At 44.1% G+C, this 19,188-nt stretch overlaps 2 protein-coding genes across 2 annotated transcripts; both read left to right on the top strand.

The window, feature by feature from the left end:
• Positions 1-3,245: 3,245 nt before the first annotated feature.
• On the top strand, positions 3,246-7,319 carry PIP (prolactin induced protein). The gene is made up of 4 exons (XM_066255301.1): positions 3,246-3,362; positions 5,268-5,373; positions 6,408-6,522; positions 6,829-7,319. The coding sequence occupies exons 1-4, from the start codon at positions 3,268-3,270 to the stop codon at positions 6,951-6,953; spliced, it is 441 nt and encodes a 146-aa protein (XP_066111398.1). The 5' UTR covers positions 3,246-3,267; the 3' UTR covers positions 6,954-7,319.
• Positions 7,320-9,268: 1,949 nt separating this feature from the next.
• Positions 9,269-12,377, top strand: LOC136322625 (taste receptor type 2 member 39-like). The gene is given in 3 exon segments (XM_066254541.1): positions 9,269-9,280; positions 11,444-11,893; positions 11,895-12,377. Coding segments are annotated over 3 exon segments (945 nt in total).
• The last annotated feature ends 6,811 nt before the right edge of the window (positions 12,378-19,188 follow it).

Consider the following 19,188-nt stretch of genomic DNA (forward strand, 5'->3'; position numbering starts at 1 on the left):
TTTCTTAACCATCCAGTGTTTAATAGTGTACTGTTCCTTTTATTAGGTTCCTTTCTTTATTTTCTGTATTGCTGACAATACAGAGGAGGGTTACGCCCTAACTTCCATTTTCTCATCTGAAGTCTTATAGTTCCTGTTGTGACATTTTACATAGTGCAGTGATTTTTAGATACACATATGTTACAGCATAGCAGAACTGATGTACACACTCCCAAAATAAAAGAGTGGACAGTTGCACAAAAGGCATGTAAAAAAACCTAACAATTTTTTTCAAAATAGCAAAAATGTGAGGGACAAAAACCTTCAAATGTCCATCAACAATAGATTGGGAATAAATTATACTTTTTTTTTAAGTGAGAGCGGCAGGGAGAAAGACACAGAGAGGTGGGGGAGCGAGAGAGAGGCAGAGACAGACAGGAAGGGAGAGAAATGAGAGCGTCAACTCATAGTGGTGGCACCTTTGTTGTTCATTGATTGCTTCCCATATGTGCCTTCACTGGGGGGCTCCAGCTGAGCCAGTGGCCCCTTGCTCAAGCCAGTGACCTTGGACTTCAAGCCACACTCAAACTGGCGACCCCACACTCAAGCTGGTGAGCCCACGCTCAAGCCAATGATCTTGGGACTTCAAATCTGAGTCCTCAACATCCCAGGTCAATGCTCTACCCACTGCACCACTACCTGGTCAGACTAAATTGTGTATTTAATAATATAAAACAACACTGGAAAAGATTTAATTACTGCTAAGTGGAACAACCTAAATAAATCCCACAGAAATTATGCTGAGAAAGAAGCCAGAGCCAACTAGTACATATATATATATACTTGAAGAAGGTCACAAAAAAGGTTTCTGGTGCACAATAAATAATCTATATCTCAATATAATTTGGGTGGTGGTTTCAGAGAGATATTTGTAAATTTTAATCAAGCTCTACTTAAAATTTTGGCATTTTATGTATGTTATACCTCAATAAAAACTTTACAGAATCACTTTATATAAAAATATGTAGAAATAATAAAAATACACAGCAATAATGGCACACAACGTAGGACCTAAGGATAAAAAATTAAAATGATCTAAGGCTTTGTATTGTTCAGAGCAACTGATGTAATTAATATTAGGCTCTGTTACATATGCATATTAAAGTTTCGAGCATAACCACAAAAAACGGCAAAAGACTATGTAATATAAAAGCTTACATAGAAGACAAATTGAATAATAAAAAGGCAAAAAATAATAGAAAAGAAAATACAAAGGAGGTAGGAAAAACATAAATTATATGGGTTGACAGTAATTAAAATCCAAATATATCGATGATTATGTCAATGGTAATTGGATTAAATGCTTATATTAAAAACCTATTATTTTTAGACTGTATGAAAAAATCCAACAAGCAAAATAGAGACAGACTCTAATAGATAGAAAGTAGACTAACATGTGTGTGGCGGGGGGCTGGATGTGGGAGGGTGGAGATATTGAGCAAGAAGGAGAGAATCTCATGGATGCAGACAACAGTGTGGTGATTGCCAGGAGGGGAGGCATGGGGGAAGAAGGATGTGGATATAGGGGTTATAAATAGTGATAGACAAGGACTTGAGTGGGGTGGTAAGTACACAATACAGTGTAGAGAAGGTGTGTTGTAGAATTGTTCACATGAAACCTGTATGATTTTGTTAAACACTGTCACCCCAATAAATTCAATTTTAAAAAAATCCAAAACTCAATTAATATGCTGCTTATTAAAGATGTATCTCAAACTTAAGACTATGGGAAAAATCTAAAAATAAAAGCATGTAAGATTATTTAAACAGATAATAACTAACCAACTATAGCTGATATCATTATATTAATATGAAATAGAACAGATTTTAAGGCCAAAAATATTATTAGGGTAAAGAGAGAAAATATTTATTGACAAAGGTTCATTTCACCAGGAAAACATAACAATCTTAAATTTATATGTATCTAATAACATGGGCTCAAAACACATAGAGGAAACCTGCAGAATAAGAAAAATAGGAGAAACTACAGGAGTGGACCTAGTGGAGAGAAATTTAGAAAGGTCCTTCCAGGAGCCAGAAGCATACGTCTAGACTTTAATTCTGAAGCATGCCTACAGCAACACACATTCTAACTCCCAGAACTCTGCTTTTTCACGTTCATGCCAGAAACAATCTTCCTGGCCCGCCACTTGCTGTGCAAAGAATAGGAACAAATTCCACAATGTCATATGTCAAAGGTCAAGGAATAGATTTGATTGATTAAAGAGAAATATCACAATGCCAGTGTCAGAAAAACTGTGTCTCCCTCCCCTCCCAGGAAAGAAATTCCAAGGTCAGAACAACTTTCTGGACACCGTTTGGATTCTGCTCTAGTGGAGGGAGTCCCCCTATTGCGGGTCTTGCTACATGCCTTGTGCTATGAGACAAGGGTAATAAAATGGTCATGTCTATAGTGAAATAAGCAGACTATTTAGTGTCAGGAAGTCTTATTTGGAGATGCCAGCTATTTACAGGAATATTCGAGAGTCAAAATATTGCCGTGCACTGGGGACTTTGGGTAGATGGGGGTCTTTGACATCTGTAGGACATTACTATTACCCCTAGAGTTCAGAAGGACTTAACAATCATAAACATCTTCATTTCACCCAGTGCTGTGACCTCACTTCTCCACCATCCAAAGAAGCTCATCTCTAGTTTTCCCCCCACACGATTGGTGTGGCCCTTAGGGAAGCCCTGGTCACCCTCGCTCCCTATAACCCTTGCTCCCTAACAACTTTTCTGAACGTCTCCTCCTGAACTTAGTATAAAAGGATCAAGCAAATGTATCCTAGAGCCATGATCTGAAGCCTGCTATTGTTGCTGGGTTCTCTTGCCCCCAGAGACTAGGGGAGGAGGGACTGAAGCTAAGGCTACACACAGATGGATAGACAAGCATATAATGATGGGGGATAAGAAACCATTTTTGTAAGCTAGGAAAGAGCTGTGTATCTTTTGAGGTCCTGGAAATCCTGAGAAACTATGGTACTGAGATGAGGAAGGATAATCTATCTCACTTCTCTTCAGACTCTAACACCGTAGTGAATGTTGACTTTTTCCATACAAAAACAAACTAGCTCAACAAGGAAACACTATGAGTGAAAAGGGTAATAGGGTGATTGGTCACATGGGTCTGCTTGGCCGCTCTCCCACTCCCTTGATCTGCATAAAAGAGTGTGCTGGGCACCTGAACCCTATTTCTCGAGAACCTCAGATTCTGTCTCTGACAGCATGTACTCTCACCAGCTCCTGCTCAGGGCCAGCCATGCCGCCCTGCTCCTGGTTCTCTGCCTGCAGCTGGGGACCAACACAGCTGAGGAAAACACGTGAGCCAAGCCTTCCCCCCCCCCCTCTCTCACACACACACACACACACACACTCACAATTTTTGGGGGGAGGGCTACTCTTCTATGCTGGAAATTTATATATCCCTTCCTGAAAACGTTTTTAACTTCCTAAAAATCTAATCCAAGGACTTCTCATGAACCCACTCCAATTTCCACCTCTCTTCTCTTAAGATCACCATCAATTCCCTTCACATTTCCACTGGGTACTTCTAAGTTGCCCACGGAAATACGGCTCCCAGTGTGCATGTAGGCTGTGATCAACCATTAGTCTTTCTCTAAGGCTCTGACCTACACCCTGTCCATAGTTGTATCTTTGTTAGATTTCTACTCAGGGAACTTGGCCTCCTCACACCTTGCCTTCTAGAAGAGAAGGTTCAGCAGGTCTGTGAGTTCCAACAATAGCTTTGGGCCCTTTGGAAGGACTCACTGAATGAGCAGAGGCCCCATGGTCCAAGGCTCAGCATGGCCAGCATTTTAGATATTTATCTTGTTCTGAAGCCCAAAGACAAATATGAGGACCTCTTGCTCAGGCCAACATCCCTGTACTGGGATCTGAAAGCATGGACTTTAGAAGTCAACTCGTTGAGCGTACACGTTTGTAGAAAGCAGGAAAATTGAGGCACGCAAAATGAATTAGGGATTGGGGCCATTTGGAGGGAGAAGCAGGGATGCTTTTCAAGTCTAGGGATTTTTCCTAAAAGGGATTGGGATGTTGGGTCTCTCGATTGTGACTCTCGTGGTACCCTCTGTGGAGTGATCAGATATCTCGTCCTGGAGACCTTTTGTTGACAAACTGATATAATGGAGGTGGGTGGGTGTCCAAGAAACCCTGAGTAGGGACAGGTTGAGAGGCACATGTCACTCCACTTAGCCCTGACAAGCTGTGCTAATTAGGGTGATCAACCATCCCAGTTTGCCCATGAATTTCTTGGTTTTAGGACTGAAAGCCCCTCATCCCAGGAAACCCCTCACTGTCAGGAAAACTAGAACAACTAGTTACTCTGGCTGTAGTGGTCGTCCTATCAATCACATATTCGTTGACTAATGGGAGGAGGTTTGGAGGAACCAAGGGCCGCCTGCTCCTCCCTGTGCACTGAGAACTTTGGCAGCAGCAGCACAAGAAATGCAATCTTTCCCCCAGGGAATGGGGCTGGGAAGTGCAGGGGTCAAGAAGCTGAATTGCCTCCGGTCTCCCCAACACCAAAGGAGTTTTGGCAGGATTGTCTGGGAAAGAGAAAATAACTCTGCCTGGACCTCGTCCAGGACCTCGTCCTTGCTGACTAGAGGGGAATGCGTGACTGCTCCCTTTGTCTCCGTGTCCTTTTCCCTAGCAGATTGTGGTGTGTGGCCTGAACATGAGGTGCAATCGATAGTTCCCAAATATCCCAAATATCCCCCCAAAATACAGAACTAAACAAATATAAATCTTAGTCCCTGCCTGGAATTGAATAACGAGGATCTTCAAGGATGACCTCACCTTCAGTGCACTGAGATGTTTATGATTCTGTTGATACAAAATTTCCTACTAAAGGCAACCTAAGCCCTCCTAGTCATGGACAATTAGCAGAACCCATAGAATTTTATTAGGGAATGACACAAGGTATTGTGCTTCTATTGTGGGGTTTTTTTGTTTGTTTGTTTTTGTCAATGGAAGGAAGGAAGATACTCAGGTTTAAATAAAGTATCCATGTTGCCTCATTAAGCAAAACTAACTCAGTAGAGAATAACCGAACTAACCCAAAATCAAAACTTCAGGGGTTCTGATCACACCCGTTGACCACCTCCTTCCTCGGCAACTTCCCGGGTCCCTTTACCCTGCTCACCGCGCCCATCTCTCCTGGATTGATCTCTGCTCTCTGCCTGCTTCTGTCTTCCCCAAACCAGCCGACAGTTGATGATAATGGATCTCCAGATGCCGCAAACAACAGCAGCAGATAAAGAAGTCACGGCAAAGCTTAGGGTGAAAACAGAATTGAGAGAATGCATGGTGGTAAGTGGCAGCCCCAGGGTGGAAGCAAAGTGAAGAAAAATCTGACTCCTTAATTGAGTAAAATGCATTGGACTACACAGGAAAACTACTAGGTTAAAAATAAACTTGTGATAGAGTAATCTATATGTTTCTTCATCCACACAGCTGAAAGGCGATATATTTACAAGGGACTAGGCAAATTTTATTTTATAAAGAGCATTGATGGAATGGCTATGATTGCTTAGCCTGACTGAGCCCCTTAAACTGGGCATTGGCAACAAATCACACGTATCGAACTGGACATCCAAAGGTCCCAATTTTTTGTTTTGATTATACAAGTGTTGATAATTCTGAATCATGAAGATATATTGCTGTAAACGTAATACAAAGATAAACAGGGCAAGGTTGGGCTTCTCTAAAGAAACACCAGGATCTGCGAAGTATTTTGAGTAAAACTGCACGCTCAAGTTAAAAATTATAAAAGAAAGTTTACCTTCAAGCATTTATTTGCTCATCTAATAGCCGGGCTGGGTGGGTAGCGGTTTTCCTCTGACAATTGAGGAAAGTGAATATGGGAGACTTTCGTCACTTTCAGTACTAAAGGTCATGGACTCGGACAGGGGCACAGCTAGGGCTTGGTCACAGTCCTGGCAACGAGGCCCGGTCTTGGCTCTCACACCCAAGCGGTCAGGCCACGGCCACAGGCCGATTCTGAAGCCCTGCTGCTGACCAAGGCAAGCCTGCCCGCCAGGTGAACTGCGCCCAGGGTGATGCGCCCCGACCCGTGGATTCACTCACCTCTGCCTCCCAGGCCGTCTACCCGCCTGCTACTGCAGGAATTCGAGGACATGAGGACAGAAACCCTCTGACCCAGACTTCAGCTCCTGAAACGATACTACCAGAATGGACTCCTCCATGCCTCTCCCCACCTCTGTCCCTGCTCTCTGCCCACTGGGGACATCCTCGTCCTCTTTCTTGACCCCGCTTGTCTTTCTCTCCCTTTCCTACTCCCCATGCTCACCCTGGGTCATCTCTCTCCACCCGCTCCTTCCCAGATTAAAACTTACCTGGTAAGCAACACTGAGATTGAGGGGCCTTTTAACTATAAGTACACCGGCTGCCTGTGTGATGACTATCCGAGAACCTTCTACTGGGACTTTCAGGTCAACAGTAAGTAGGGGAGTCACCCAAGGGAAGAACTCCCCACCGGGGAGGGGAAATCATAGAGAAACACCTGGATCTGACGCAGAGGGATGGAGGGGGCGGAGGGAAGGAGAAAGGGGGCAGAGTAGATGGAGACCGGGCCCAGGTTCAAAACACGAGGGGTTGTATGAGATAAGCTTATCAGGGAGGGACATCTGCAAATGCCTTGGCAAAACTGAGTCCCAGTGGAGAGGTGCCCGATACTGGTAGAAAGGTGAGGACAGGAGGGGTGAGAGCATTCCCAGAGATGCCCTTTGTCCTTGTCTCTTTCAGGCACGGTGGTCGTCGCAGCAGTGGTTGACATCGTCCGTCAGTTAAATATCTGCCCCAATGATGAGGCAGTGATGCCCATCAAAGCAAACCGCTTCACCATGTGGAGGACTTTATTCGTGCCCTGAGCTGACTGGAAGCCGAGGCTCTCTCCTCCCCACCCCGCCCCAAAGTGGTTTCCTCTAAGGGAACTTGGCCGGGACATGTGCTGTGGTCTGTAAAATAAACTTCCCACCGGCTTCCCTGTGTCCATTGTGCCTTCCCCTCCAACACCTCCCCCACAGGGGCCTCCAAGCACCCAGAATTTCTAGCACCTTTTTCCTTCAAAGACCCTTTGCTAAGGAGAGCTTGTGGGTTCTCACTGCCCACAAAGAGAGAGAGGAGAAGGGAGAGAGAACAGTTGGGCCATCTCACAGAGACAGAGGGTGGTGGCCTTAACCTCAGAGCAACTGAGGGGTGGAAATGGGACCAGCATTCAAGTCGTGCTGTTCCTCAGCCTCCTACGTCCCACTGTCCCTCCAGGAGCTGCTTCAGATCCCAGGACATGGGAGTCAGCCGCATAAGACAGAGCCAGGGGCAGCCTCTGTGGTCCCGAAATAAATGATAGTATTCTATTCTCTTGCTTCTGATCAACCAGTGGGAACTTAACAGACTAAGCGGTGCCCAGGGATGCCGGGCTGTGCAGGAGGCCTAGTGAGCTGGAGAGCAGAGGGGCGCTGAGGTGCCTGCCAGAGGGGGCCAGAGAATGCTTCCCAAAAGAAGGGGGATCTGAGCCAGGGTCCCGGGCACAAAGTGGGCAGAGGGCATTCTGGCAGGTAGGACAGTGGGCACCAAGAGCCCAAAGCATGTTCAGGACAGGTAAGCACTTTGGAATTGGGCAGGATCAATAGCAAGCCAGGCGGCTTAGAGAGGAGGCTAACAAGAAGACAGGAACAAACTCAGTTTGTAAGGGCAAGAAGGTGGGTCCATTCCTCTAGACATGGATCCTAAGTGGGTATCAGAATCCAGGGCAGGGAAATAGTCATTGGGAAAGATCACTTGATATATTAAATATAATAGTTGCATTGATTGTATGCCTAACATGTGCCAATAATGCACGGAGGAATATTTTAACCTACATGCATTATCACATGCCTTATTAAACAACCACACACACATATACATATAGACGTATATACAATGGAGTATATTTAGCCATGAGAAAGAAGGAAATCCTGCCATTTGCACCATAGATGAAACTTGAGGGCATTATGCTTAGTGAACTAAGTCGGATAGCAAAAGGTAAATACTGCAGGATGTCACTTACAGATGATGAGATCTACAAAAGCTGAACTCACATAAACAGAGCAGAGTGGTGGGTACTGGGGCTGGGTTGTAGGGGAACTGGGGAGATGTTGGTCAAAGGTTATAATCTTCCAGTTGTGAGATGCACAAGTTCTAGGGGTCGAATATACAGCATGGCAACCGTAGTTAACAATATTGTATTATATGCTTAAAAGTTGCTAAGAGAGTAGTAGATCTTACATGTTCTCACCACAAATAAAGAAATGGTAATTACATGAGGTGACGGAGGTGTTGGTGGAAGAAGGGTGGGGACTATGATCACAAGACAACCTTTTCAGCCACCTGGGATTTTAAAAGGCTCTCCTTTCCAACTTTCATTCCTGGTTTGTTTAATCTCGAGCAGGACTCTGTTTGCATTTCTGATTATCTTCCAGTACCGCCAAGGAGGCTTATAAAAGTTCCATCAAATTTGTAATTCTGTCAAATTTTTGACAGAAATTTAATTAGAGTTGTTAAATTCTTTGAGCTATCTTGTCAGGTGCCAGGTAGGGCAAACAGTAAGAAACTTTAAGGCACCTGCTCAGATGGACAGTTCCTTTTAGCACACATTTAGAGCGTGTCTTTTAGGTGCTTCTGCATATCAATCAAAGAATCCATTCCATTCTACTCACGAGGTTTTGTTACCGTAGGCAGCTAGTCAGATATTTAGAAAAGAGAAAAGAGCCAGACATCTAATTAATCCAGACGAACAGGAAGAGGCAGCTTCACAGCCATTCCAGGCATCACCCAAGGGACAACTGGCCCACTGGGGGAAGGACAAACAGTGAGGGGAAATTCCTCTGCTGAGGCCAGCGCAGTCGAAGCCATATGACGAAGCACAACTTCGGGGCATGTGCAGTTGGAGCCAAAATGGCGGCGATAAAGGGAAGGCATCTAGCCTGGGAAAATCTGGGGAAAGAATCAGCTAGGATGAGGGCACAAAACCCCATAAGTTCCAGGAAAGGGATTGGACAGGGGGAAGGCCCAGCACCAGCCCATAAAGAACCAGGAAGAAGACTGGTTAGTTTAAAAGAAAGCTTACCCCCTTCCTCAACCCAAGGAGATATCATCATCGGAGCTTAACAAAGGCCCCAGGTGCTGAGCACTCTCTGTAGCAGCCATGGGGGCCTGGGTGTGGCAGAGCCGATTGCTACCTGGGAGCCATCGGGCCTTGGTGGCGGTGTGCAGACAGGGAAATAAGAGAGCGAGAGGTTCTGCATCTCATGGGCACAGGTGTAGGCCCGTGGCCGCAGAGGCTGGACCTCTGCAGCAAGGCAGGGCTGAGCGACTTGGTCATGGAAGATGCAGTGTGGCTGCCTCCTCAGGGGCATCTATGCCCTGAATGCCCCCCCATTAAATCTTGCCACTGTTGCTTACATGCAAGAGTCCCCAAAATGCTTTTCCTGAGAATTCACTAGAACCTATTTCCAGACCAGCCTGGCAGACCCGCTTTGGTCCCAGTATGCATCTGGCGACAGTTTAGCATCCTCTCTATTAAAGAAGTCTACCTCTCCTGACCAGGCGGTGATGCAGTCGATAGAGCGTGTTGAACTGGGATGCGGAGGACCCAGGTTCGAGACCCCCAAGGTCGCCAGTTTGAGCGTGGGTTCATCTGGTTTGAGCAAAGCTCACCAGCTTGGACCCAAGGTCGCTGGCGTGAGCAAGGGGTTACTTGGTCTGCTGTAGCCCCACAGTCAAGGCACATATGAGAAAGCAATCAATGAACAACTAAAGTGCTGCAACAAAAAATTGATGCTTCTCATCTCTCTCCCTTCCTGTCTGCCTGTCCTTATCTATTCCTCTCTCTGACTCTCTCTCTCTCTCTATCTCTGTCAAGAAAGAAAGAAAAAGAAAAAGAAGTCTACCTCAAGGTAGACTTATTGTTGACCAGCAATTTTATACAGAAGTTATCTCATGTCACCAGCTATTTTTTTCATAATTGAGTATGAAAGTGAAACAACCTAAATAAACTTCAATATACTTTATTTATACATAAATTTAAGTGAAATTTTGTACATATTTGCTATATATTATATTTTATACCTATTATATATTTTAGGTTTATTTTTGGTGCGGTATACTATATAGCAATGACCTACGTGTAATGGTACGCAACATATTTTGCAAATATATATATCTGGTTTCACTGCACTTTCCTTTTGAACACACACTTTATACATTCTAGTTGGGTTGAACCTGATGAAGAAATATTTTACAATATCCTTGATATGTATGTTCAAACAGCAAGCGGTTTTGAAGATAGTCCAAGTTTAGATGGCTCAACACTGTGATTGTTTTTGTTTACTGTACCTTCGATTTTGTGGTCTCATTCTCGGATGGGTGGGAAGAAAAAGAGTCCGCGTGAGAATATAGAATGGTGTGCTGTTTTTCGAACTTCAACCCTCAGGGCAAAAAGTCACAAATACAATAATCTTATATTACCCTGAGTTTCAAAAATTAAAATAGCTAATATAAGTGTAAACACTAGTTAACTTGTGAGCAGTCAACAATGTATTAAATAAGGTTTTTTTTTTCAATGCAAAGTAGAGATAATAAAACCTTCATAGGATGGTTTTTAGGCTTAAATGTGGTAATACATATAAGGTGTTTTAACAGTGGCTAGCACATCATAAGAACTACGTGCATCTTTAAAGTTATTATTTACTATCAGTTCTCTGATGACACAAGTGAAACTAAGTTAAATGGTGACTTGGTGCACAGGCGTTCAAATTAACTGGAGCTAGTAAAGAACACAACTCTCAATATCATGTTAGTAGTTTATTAAAGAGCATCTTCTGCCTGACCAGTGGTGGCACAGTGGATAGAGCGTCAACCCAAAATGATGAGGTCTCCAGTTCGAAACCTAATGTTTCCAGCTTAAACCAGGGGTCCCCAGTACAATCCCTGGTCAAGGCACATACAAGAAGCATTCAATGCACAACTAAGTGGAGCAACAAGTTGATGCTTCTCTCTCTCTCTCTCTCTCTCTCTCTCTGAAAAGTGTCCTCTCAAGTCCTTCCCAGGGCCCCATGATTAAACTAATACCAACATGTCCAAAAGGTCCTGGGAGAGGACTGGAAATCAAATCTCTTCTTCACTTGATTTGCATCTCCAGATTTAGAGGTAAAGATTCTGAGACAAACAAATGCAGAGAATTTGGAAATGCTGCATCAACTGCTTCCTCTTGTGACATGAATACTGGGATCTATCAAGGATCTGCTCATCAAATGCTAGAGAGACATTTTCCCTCAGACACCAAAGAGGATTAACGACTCAGGATGACCAAAACCTACAGCCCCATGAGTTGTCGCTGCTTCACATCATCTTAATTTTCACAATCACAGGCACTGAATGCATCGTTGGTATAGCTGCAAATGGCTTCATTGCGACCATAAATGCAGTTGAATGGATTCAGAATAAGGCAATTTCCTCAAGTGGCAGGATCCTGTTTTACCTGAGTATATCCAGAATAGCTCTCCAAATCTTCACGATGCTAGAAATGATCTTCCACTCAACATTCCCACATCTTTATAATGAAGATGGTATATATGATACATTGAAAGTGAGCTTCATGTTCTTGAATTATTGTAGCCTCTGGTTTTCTACCTGGCTCAGTTTCTTCTACTTCGTGAAGGTTGCCAATTTCTCCCAACGCCTCTTCCTCAAGCTGAAGTGGAGACTGGCTGGCCTGATGCCCTGGCTTCTGCAGCTGTCAGTGTTTATTTCCGTGGGCTACAGCATTGCTCTTCTCCAACGCCATCTACACTGTGTACCGTAACAGTTCCATTCCCATTCCCTCCTCTAACATCACTAAGAAGAAAAAATACTTCTCTGAGACCAACGTGGTCAACTTGGCTCTCCTCTATAACCTGGGGATCTTCATTCCTCTTGTCATGTTCATCCTGGCTGCCACCCTGCTGATCATCTCTCTCAAGAGACACACCCTACACATGAACAGCAGTGCCATGGGCTCCAGGGACCCCAGCATGGAGGCTCACATGGGGGCCATCAGAGTCATCAGCTATTTCCTTATTCTCTACACTTTCAGTGCAGTTGCTCTGTTTCTCTACATGTCTAACGTCTTCAATGGCAACACTTCCTGGAATAGTTTGTGCAAAATTATTGTGGCTGCCTACCCAGCTGGCCACTCAGTGCTGCTGATTCAGGACAATCCTGGCCTGAGAAGAGCCTGAAAAAAGTTCCAAGTTCATCTTTACCTAAAAAACTAAACTCGCCTGACCTGTGGTGGCGCAGTGGATAAAGCATCGACCTGGAAATGCTGAGGTCGCCAGTTCGAAACCCTGGGCTTGCCTGGTCAAGGCACATATGGGAGTTGATGCTTCCAGCTCCCCCCCCCCTTCTCTCTCTCTGTCTCTCCTCTCTCTCTCTCTCCTCTCTAAAATGAATAAACTTAAAAAAATAATAAAAAAATAAAATAAAAAGGCCCTGGCCGGTTGGTTCAGCGGTAGAGTGTCGGCCTGGTGTGCGGGGGACCCGGGTTCGATTCCCAGCCAGGGCACATAGGAGAAGCGCCCATTTACTTCCCCACCCCCGCCTCCCCCTTCCTCTCTGTCTCTCTCTTCCCCTCCCGCAGCCGAGGCTCCATTGGAGCAAGGATGGCCCGGGCGCTGGGGATGGCTCCTTGGCCTCTGCCCCAGGTGCTAGAGTGGCTCTGGTCGCGGCAGAGCGACGCCCCGGAGGAGCAGAGCATCGCCCCCTGGTGGGCAGAGCGTCGCCCCTGGTGGGCGTGCCAGGTGGATCCCGGTCGGGCGCATGCGGGAGTCTGTCTGACTGTCTCTCCCCGTTTCCAGCTTCAGAAAAATACAAAAAAAAAAAAAAACCTAAACTCTATGACTAATACCACAAGAGTACCACAGCACCTAGCCCAGCCAGCTCTGCCTTCTCCTCCCCTAGATCTCTCTCTTCCCTCCTCCTTTCGTCCCCAAACCTGACCTGATCCTTTTACCCGGTATGGCTTTTTGTAGATGAGCTTGATCTTCATGCCTCTATTTTGCTTCATGGATACAGTTTTAGTGATGCTTAACATACCCTTAACCTCAGCCTTCTGTTTCTGCCTCCCTTGTTCTGGATAAAGCAGTGTTTCTAGACACTGGCTCCAGATGAAAATCTCTTTGGGAGATTTTTGAAAATCTCAATGTCCAGGCCTAACTCTAGATCAAGTAAGTCAAAATTTCTGGTGTAGAAACTTGTTTAAGTTCTCAAGGTGATTCCAATGTGCAGCCAGAGTTGATATAGCATCAAAATAGAGGAAGGTTCTGCAAACTGAGCCCTCAGCAACTTCTCTCCTTCCCCACCACAGGCCTTTAAACAGATCCATATTACCCAGGAAGCTTTCTGATGAGCAGCTGGAAATGCATTTGTCTCCATTCTCCAAAGACACAACCCAAATGATATGAAAATATCTATCAAAATTGATAGTACATAACCCTGGCCAGGTGGCTCTATGGATAAAGTGTCAATCAGGTGCACCAGAGATCATAGGTTCGACTGCCAGTCAGGGCACGTACAAGAAATAATCAATGGAGTACATACCTAAATGGAACATTTAAGTGAAATGACAAATTCAAATTTCTCTCTCTCTCTCTTTCTCTCTCTCCCTCCCTTCCTCTCTCTCTCAAATCAATGGAAAATTTTAAAAAATAGCACATAAAACACCCTTTAACCTACAAATTACTAAGAATCTTTCCTATAGATAAGGTATCGTCATGTATACACACATATGTGAAAATATGTGCAAGAAAATCTTCACTGTAGCATTATTCATGAGTGAGGACACTCATGTATCCAAAATGGAATACTGTGTAAACATTTTGAAAGTGAGACAGATGCATGTATCTTGAAATGAAAGTATTTCCAATATATTGTTAAGTACAAAAAGCAAAGAGATGTTTTATAATTCCATGTGTGTTATTTTACAGAACATACATATGCTTCTTGTGTAGGTATGCATGTATAAAATTTCTGGAAGGATGCCCCAAAAATGATTAAGAGGGAATTCTGAACATGGCTGGGTATCTGTGGATAAATGACACATTTTCTACCTTTCCTCGTTGTTTGAACTATTGGGAATATGTGTACATTTATTTCAATATTTAAATTTTTATATTTAAGTATGGTTGGTATACAATCCTACATTGGATGTCTTCATTTCAAGTGTACAATATAGTGAGTTGACATTTTTCTACCTTACAACCTGATTTATATTGATGTTTTTTACAAGAAAAAAAAGTAGGTAAGTAGGAAAAGTTTGAGGGAAAGGATTATGTAGCTTAATTAGTTCACTGATCTTCTCACTATGTTTGTTTTTATAAAAATGCAAACCTCTTATTCATTCGCTCAAGGGCTGCCAATGACAAGGTCCTGGGCTCTCGGTCCACTGGCATATCTATGTCCATTCTCTGTCATTCGCTTTGCTTCCCTTCCTATCCAGTTTGGGTTACTGGTTAAGCATAGTACCCACATGCTTACACATACTTCAGGTAATTACAGATGAAGTAAGATTATGTCTAAGATTTGCTTCAGGATAATTTGGCACAAGGCAACGGAGAGGTTTAGATTAGTCATATGTTGATGATTTCTCTCAAACTAGGTCTCAGGTACATGGGGGTTCTTTCTACTAGTCTCTCTAGTCCAGGGAATGTTTGAAATCTCCCTAATATAACTGTATATAAATGAATTACAAATCACTGCAACTTCCTGGCCTGCTCCCTCTTCATCCCCAGCATGTAGAGAGCCCCACATCTAGGCAGCCTAGAGTTACTTGGGGATGTCTCATAACTGGATGGACTTAGGTTCCTAGACTCATGCTCTTCGGCCTCAAATGAGAAACATCATTGGGCATCTCCACCCACATTTCCCTGGAGAAGTCACTCATTAACTACTCTGAATGACTATCACTTAGCTTTTCCCCAGGCCTGAAACCTCCAAGTCCTCTCCTTCCTGCTTCATTTCCCACTGATGATGTTGGCGAAGATGTGGAGAAAAGGGAACCCTCATGCACTGTGGGCAGGAATGCAGATTGGTGCCGCCACTGTGGAAAACAGTATGAAGTTTCCTCAAAAAATTAAAAATGAAACTGCCTGTTACCCAGAGATTCCACTTCTGGGGATATGTCCAAAGAAACCTGAAACCCTGATTCAAAAGACTATATGCACCCCTATGTTCACTGCAGCATTATTTATAATAGCCAAGATTGGAGGCAACACAAGAGCCCATCAGCAGATGAGTGGATAAAAAGCTGTAGTACATTTACACAATGGAGTACTACTAGCTGTAAAAAGGAAATCTTACCTTTTGTGACAGCATGGATGGACTAATAGGTATTACACTAAGTGAAATAAACCAGTCAGAGAAAAACAAATACTCTATGATTTACATGTATAATCTAATGAATAAAACAAACAAACAAAATAGAAACAGACTCTTATCAGTACAGAGAACAGTGACAGTTGTCAGAGGGGAATGGGGTTGCAGAGCTGGGTGAGAAAGGAGAAGGGATTAAGCAAAAATAAAAACCCCATAATCAACAGTATGGTATTACCAGAGGGTAAGGGGGTAGGGAGATAAAGAAAAGGGTAAGGGGGGACAGATGGTGACAGAAAAACTATGCGTGGTGAACCACAGTACAATATACAGATGATGTGTTATAGAATTCTACTAGTTGAAACCTGTTTAATTAACCAACATAACCCCAATAAAGTCAATAAGTGAATATATATATACACATACACACACACACACACACACACACACACACACACACAGATGATGAAAGCTGAATTGAGAACATCCTGGCCAGCTTTGACTTGTCCGCCAAGTAACTAAGAAGACCCGGTGGTTGATTTCCCGGGAAGATGTGTGTCTGTATCTCAGTGAGGACGTTACTCCAGCCATCAAGTAGTGAATGGGATTCCGAACAGCAGAGAGAGCCAAGCACAGAGTTGGAGCCACAGCACCAAGGAGGGAACCAGAGCAGGGCAGCCAAGGGAGAAGACAGGCATGTGAAGTTGATGTCAAAGCGAGGGGGAGGGGTGCAGGTGGTGACCCTGCAGACGCAGAAGCCGTGGCTGTTGACCAGACATCTGGTCTGGAGACCAGCCCAGACCACCTTCCTCCGCCTCTAACGAGCAGCCAGGCTCAAAGCAGGCGAGACTAGGTTGAGCTGGAGCAGGAGGCGTGTGACAGGAGATGAGAGAGTTTACCAAGAGTTATGTTTTCACCCATCAGGTGTATTGAGGGGACCCTACACCATTTAAATTACTTTTTAAATTTTTAAATTAAATTTACTGGGGTAAAATTGATTAATAAATTGCTTTTAAAATGTAAGTTGTTTTTTCATACACTCAATGTGCAAATTTAAAAGTTAATTCCTATTTTATGTAGGAGCTCATCTGAGATTCCAGAATATCCTCACAGAGTGCACATCTCTGTGCACATAATCCATTTCCCAAGCTGGACTGGAGTCTGGAGTAAAACCCTCCCCAGGTGAGGCCCGGAACCAGCGAGGGACAAGAGACCAAGAAGTGATGAAAAGAGTTGAGACAGACCCTCAGAAGTCACTGGCTATATCAGAAGCAGGGATGATTTATAATGAAGCTGTCTTGAAAAGAAAACTGCAGAATGCTTAAGATGCCCAGGGTAGGTTTCCCTCCCTGCATGCTCTCCCTGAGCCAACACCCCATTCTCATTGCTCAAGTCGTCCAAAGAGCCAACGACTTCCAATTTGTGTCAGTCCCATATCTCACTCCTGATCCCCAAGCTCTCTCTGTCCCCAGAGACCTTTCTCCTTATCTCCTTTTTGGTCCCAGCATTTGGCTTACAAATGAAAGCTCTGTCAGTTTCAAGAACTATTACGGACTGGCATTCATAACAGAGATTAAAAATAACCCCCACCAGACTGCCTGTGAGATGAGGTTTCCTGAGAGCCCGGAGGCCTTGGGAATGCAAATCAGAAAATTCTCCAACTGCCACTGACACCAGAGGGAACTGTCATTTGCATCTACGCTCCAGACCCTGGATGCCTGCAAATAAACGGGTGGCTCATTCAAACCAGACCCTGGGCACAGATGCAGAGCTCAGTGGGGGTGGATGTGGACAAGGGAGTGAAAGGACAAGCTCTGGGAACCAGAACTGATGAGTCCACTTCCCTGTCAGAACAGAAGGACGGGGTGTGCAGTCCTCACTGTCGAATGCCAAGGATGACCTTGAATTTCCTTGAATTGAATGAGTGTCATTTTCAAGTGCTAGTCCTCCTAGCCCACCCAAAGACACCTTCCTATACTTTCGTGAAACATGTCCTCTTTAATAATGTCATCATTGCCAGTGGCACATTTTCAGGCCTGGAGCAAACAGAAGTGATTAGTGAAAACATTTCAATATACTGTGATAGTAACAGCCATCCATGGGCACAGAGCAGAAACCTGATCTTGCTCAAGAAACAGACTGTCCTGAAGTCACTTCTATCCACTAACTTGAATGCAGTAACTCCCTTCCCAACAACCCTTTTCTGGCTCCCTAAATATATACCATATCATATATCACATCATATCATATCATCTAATATTAGTTAAAAACCTGTTTCCTTTATGGATCAAAGCTTCCAGATTCTGACTTGGCTTTCCCTGACGGTCTGTGTATAACCTGTTCTACAGCTTTGACCTCTTGTCTGTACTAAACCTTCTCCACTTAGGAACGCCACCAAGTTTGTATTTGTCTACAGTAGGCTAGGCTAGGCTGCAATGCACACGATCCTAATGTCCTTGTTTTTAGGAACCCACCGAAGTATTTTAGGGTGAAGGGGCACCCCTCCTTGCCTCTTCTCTCAGTTCTTCTTCTTCCCTCCTTCCCTCTCTCCTTCCCTCCTTCTCTCCCTTCCTTCCCACTTCCCCTTCTCCTACCACCCTCCTTCCTTCCTTTTACCCTCCTTCAACTATAGTGGTACCTCGAGATACGAGCAGACCAACATATTTTTTTTTTTAAGATATGAGCTGTGACTCGGTCCGTATTTTTGTTCAAGATCCAAGCGAAATTCCAAGATACAAGTTGTGATTTAGGAAGCTGCCGCAAGTTGGCACGTTGGTGCATGGGTCCAGTATCGGCAGTACAACACCAGCATCTCGTTCTTTCTCACATGTTACCCACAGAATCAAGTCAAATATTGTGCACTGTACTCGTTCTTGCATCATTTTTGAATTTTTTTACTAACTTTTTTTGTGTTATCATGGGGCCGAAGAAAGTGAGTACAAAGGACAGTGGTGAAAAGAAGAAGGGAATAATGTCAATAGAAGCAAGAAATAATAGAAAAACATGAGCGTGGTTTCGAGTGATTGAACTGGCAAGGCTGTATGACCACAATACATCTATAATTTGTACCATCCTTAAACAAAAGGATGCCATCAAAAGCACAAATCCAGTGAAAGGAACTACAGTTCTGTCCCAATTAAGGACAAATATCCATGAAGAAATGGAGAAGCTTCTGCTGGTGTGGGTGAAAGAGAAAGAGCTGGCAGGAGATACAGTGACTGAGACTGTGATATGCAAAAAGGCACATATTATTCATGGTGACTTGAAGAAGAAAGAACCATCAACCTCAAAAGAGGCAGCAGAAGATACATTTAAGGCAAGTCACGGCTGGTTTGAAAATTTCAAGAAGAGATCTGGCATCCACTCGGTGGTGAGGCATGGTGAAGCTGCAAGTGCTGACGTTTAGGCAGCTGAGGAGTACATTGCACGTTTTGCTGCACTTATCGCAAAGGAAGGCTACATCCCCCAACAAGTGTTCAACTGTGAGGAAACAGGATTGTTTTGGGAAAAAATGCCCCAGAGGACTTCCATCGCGGCAGAGGAGAAGAAGCTGCCAGGCCATAAACCCATGAAGGACCGTCTGACCCTTGCATTGTGTGCAAATGCTAGCAGTGACTGTAAAGTAAAGCCACTGCTAGTGTATCATTCCAAAAATCCTCTAGCCTTTATGACTCACAAGATTCTTAAAGAAAAACTGCAGGTTATGTGGCGTGCCAA

The sequence above is a fragment of the Saccopteryx bilineata genome, chromosome 2, assembly GCF_036850765.1.
Source record: "Saccopteryx bilineata isolate mSacBil1 chromosome 2, mSacBil1_pri_phased_curated, whole genome shotgun sequence".
Lineage (NCBI taxonomy): Eukaryota > Metazoa > Chordata > Mammalia > Chiroptera > Emballonuridae > Saccopteryx > Saccopteryx bilineata.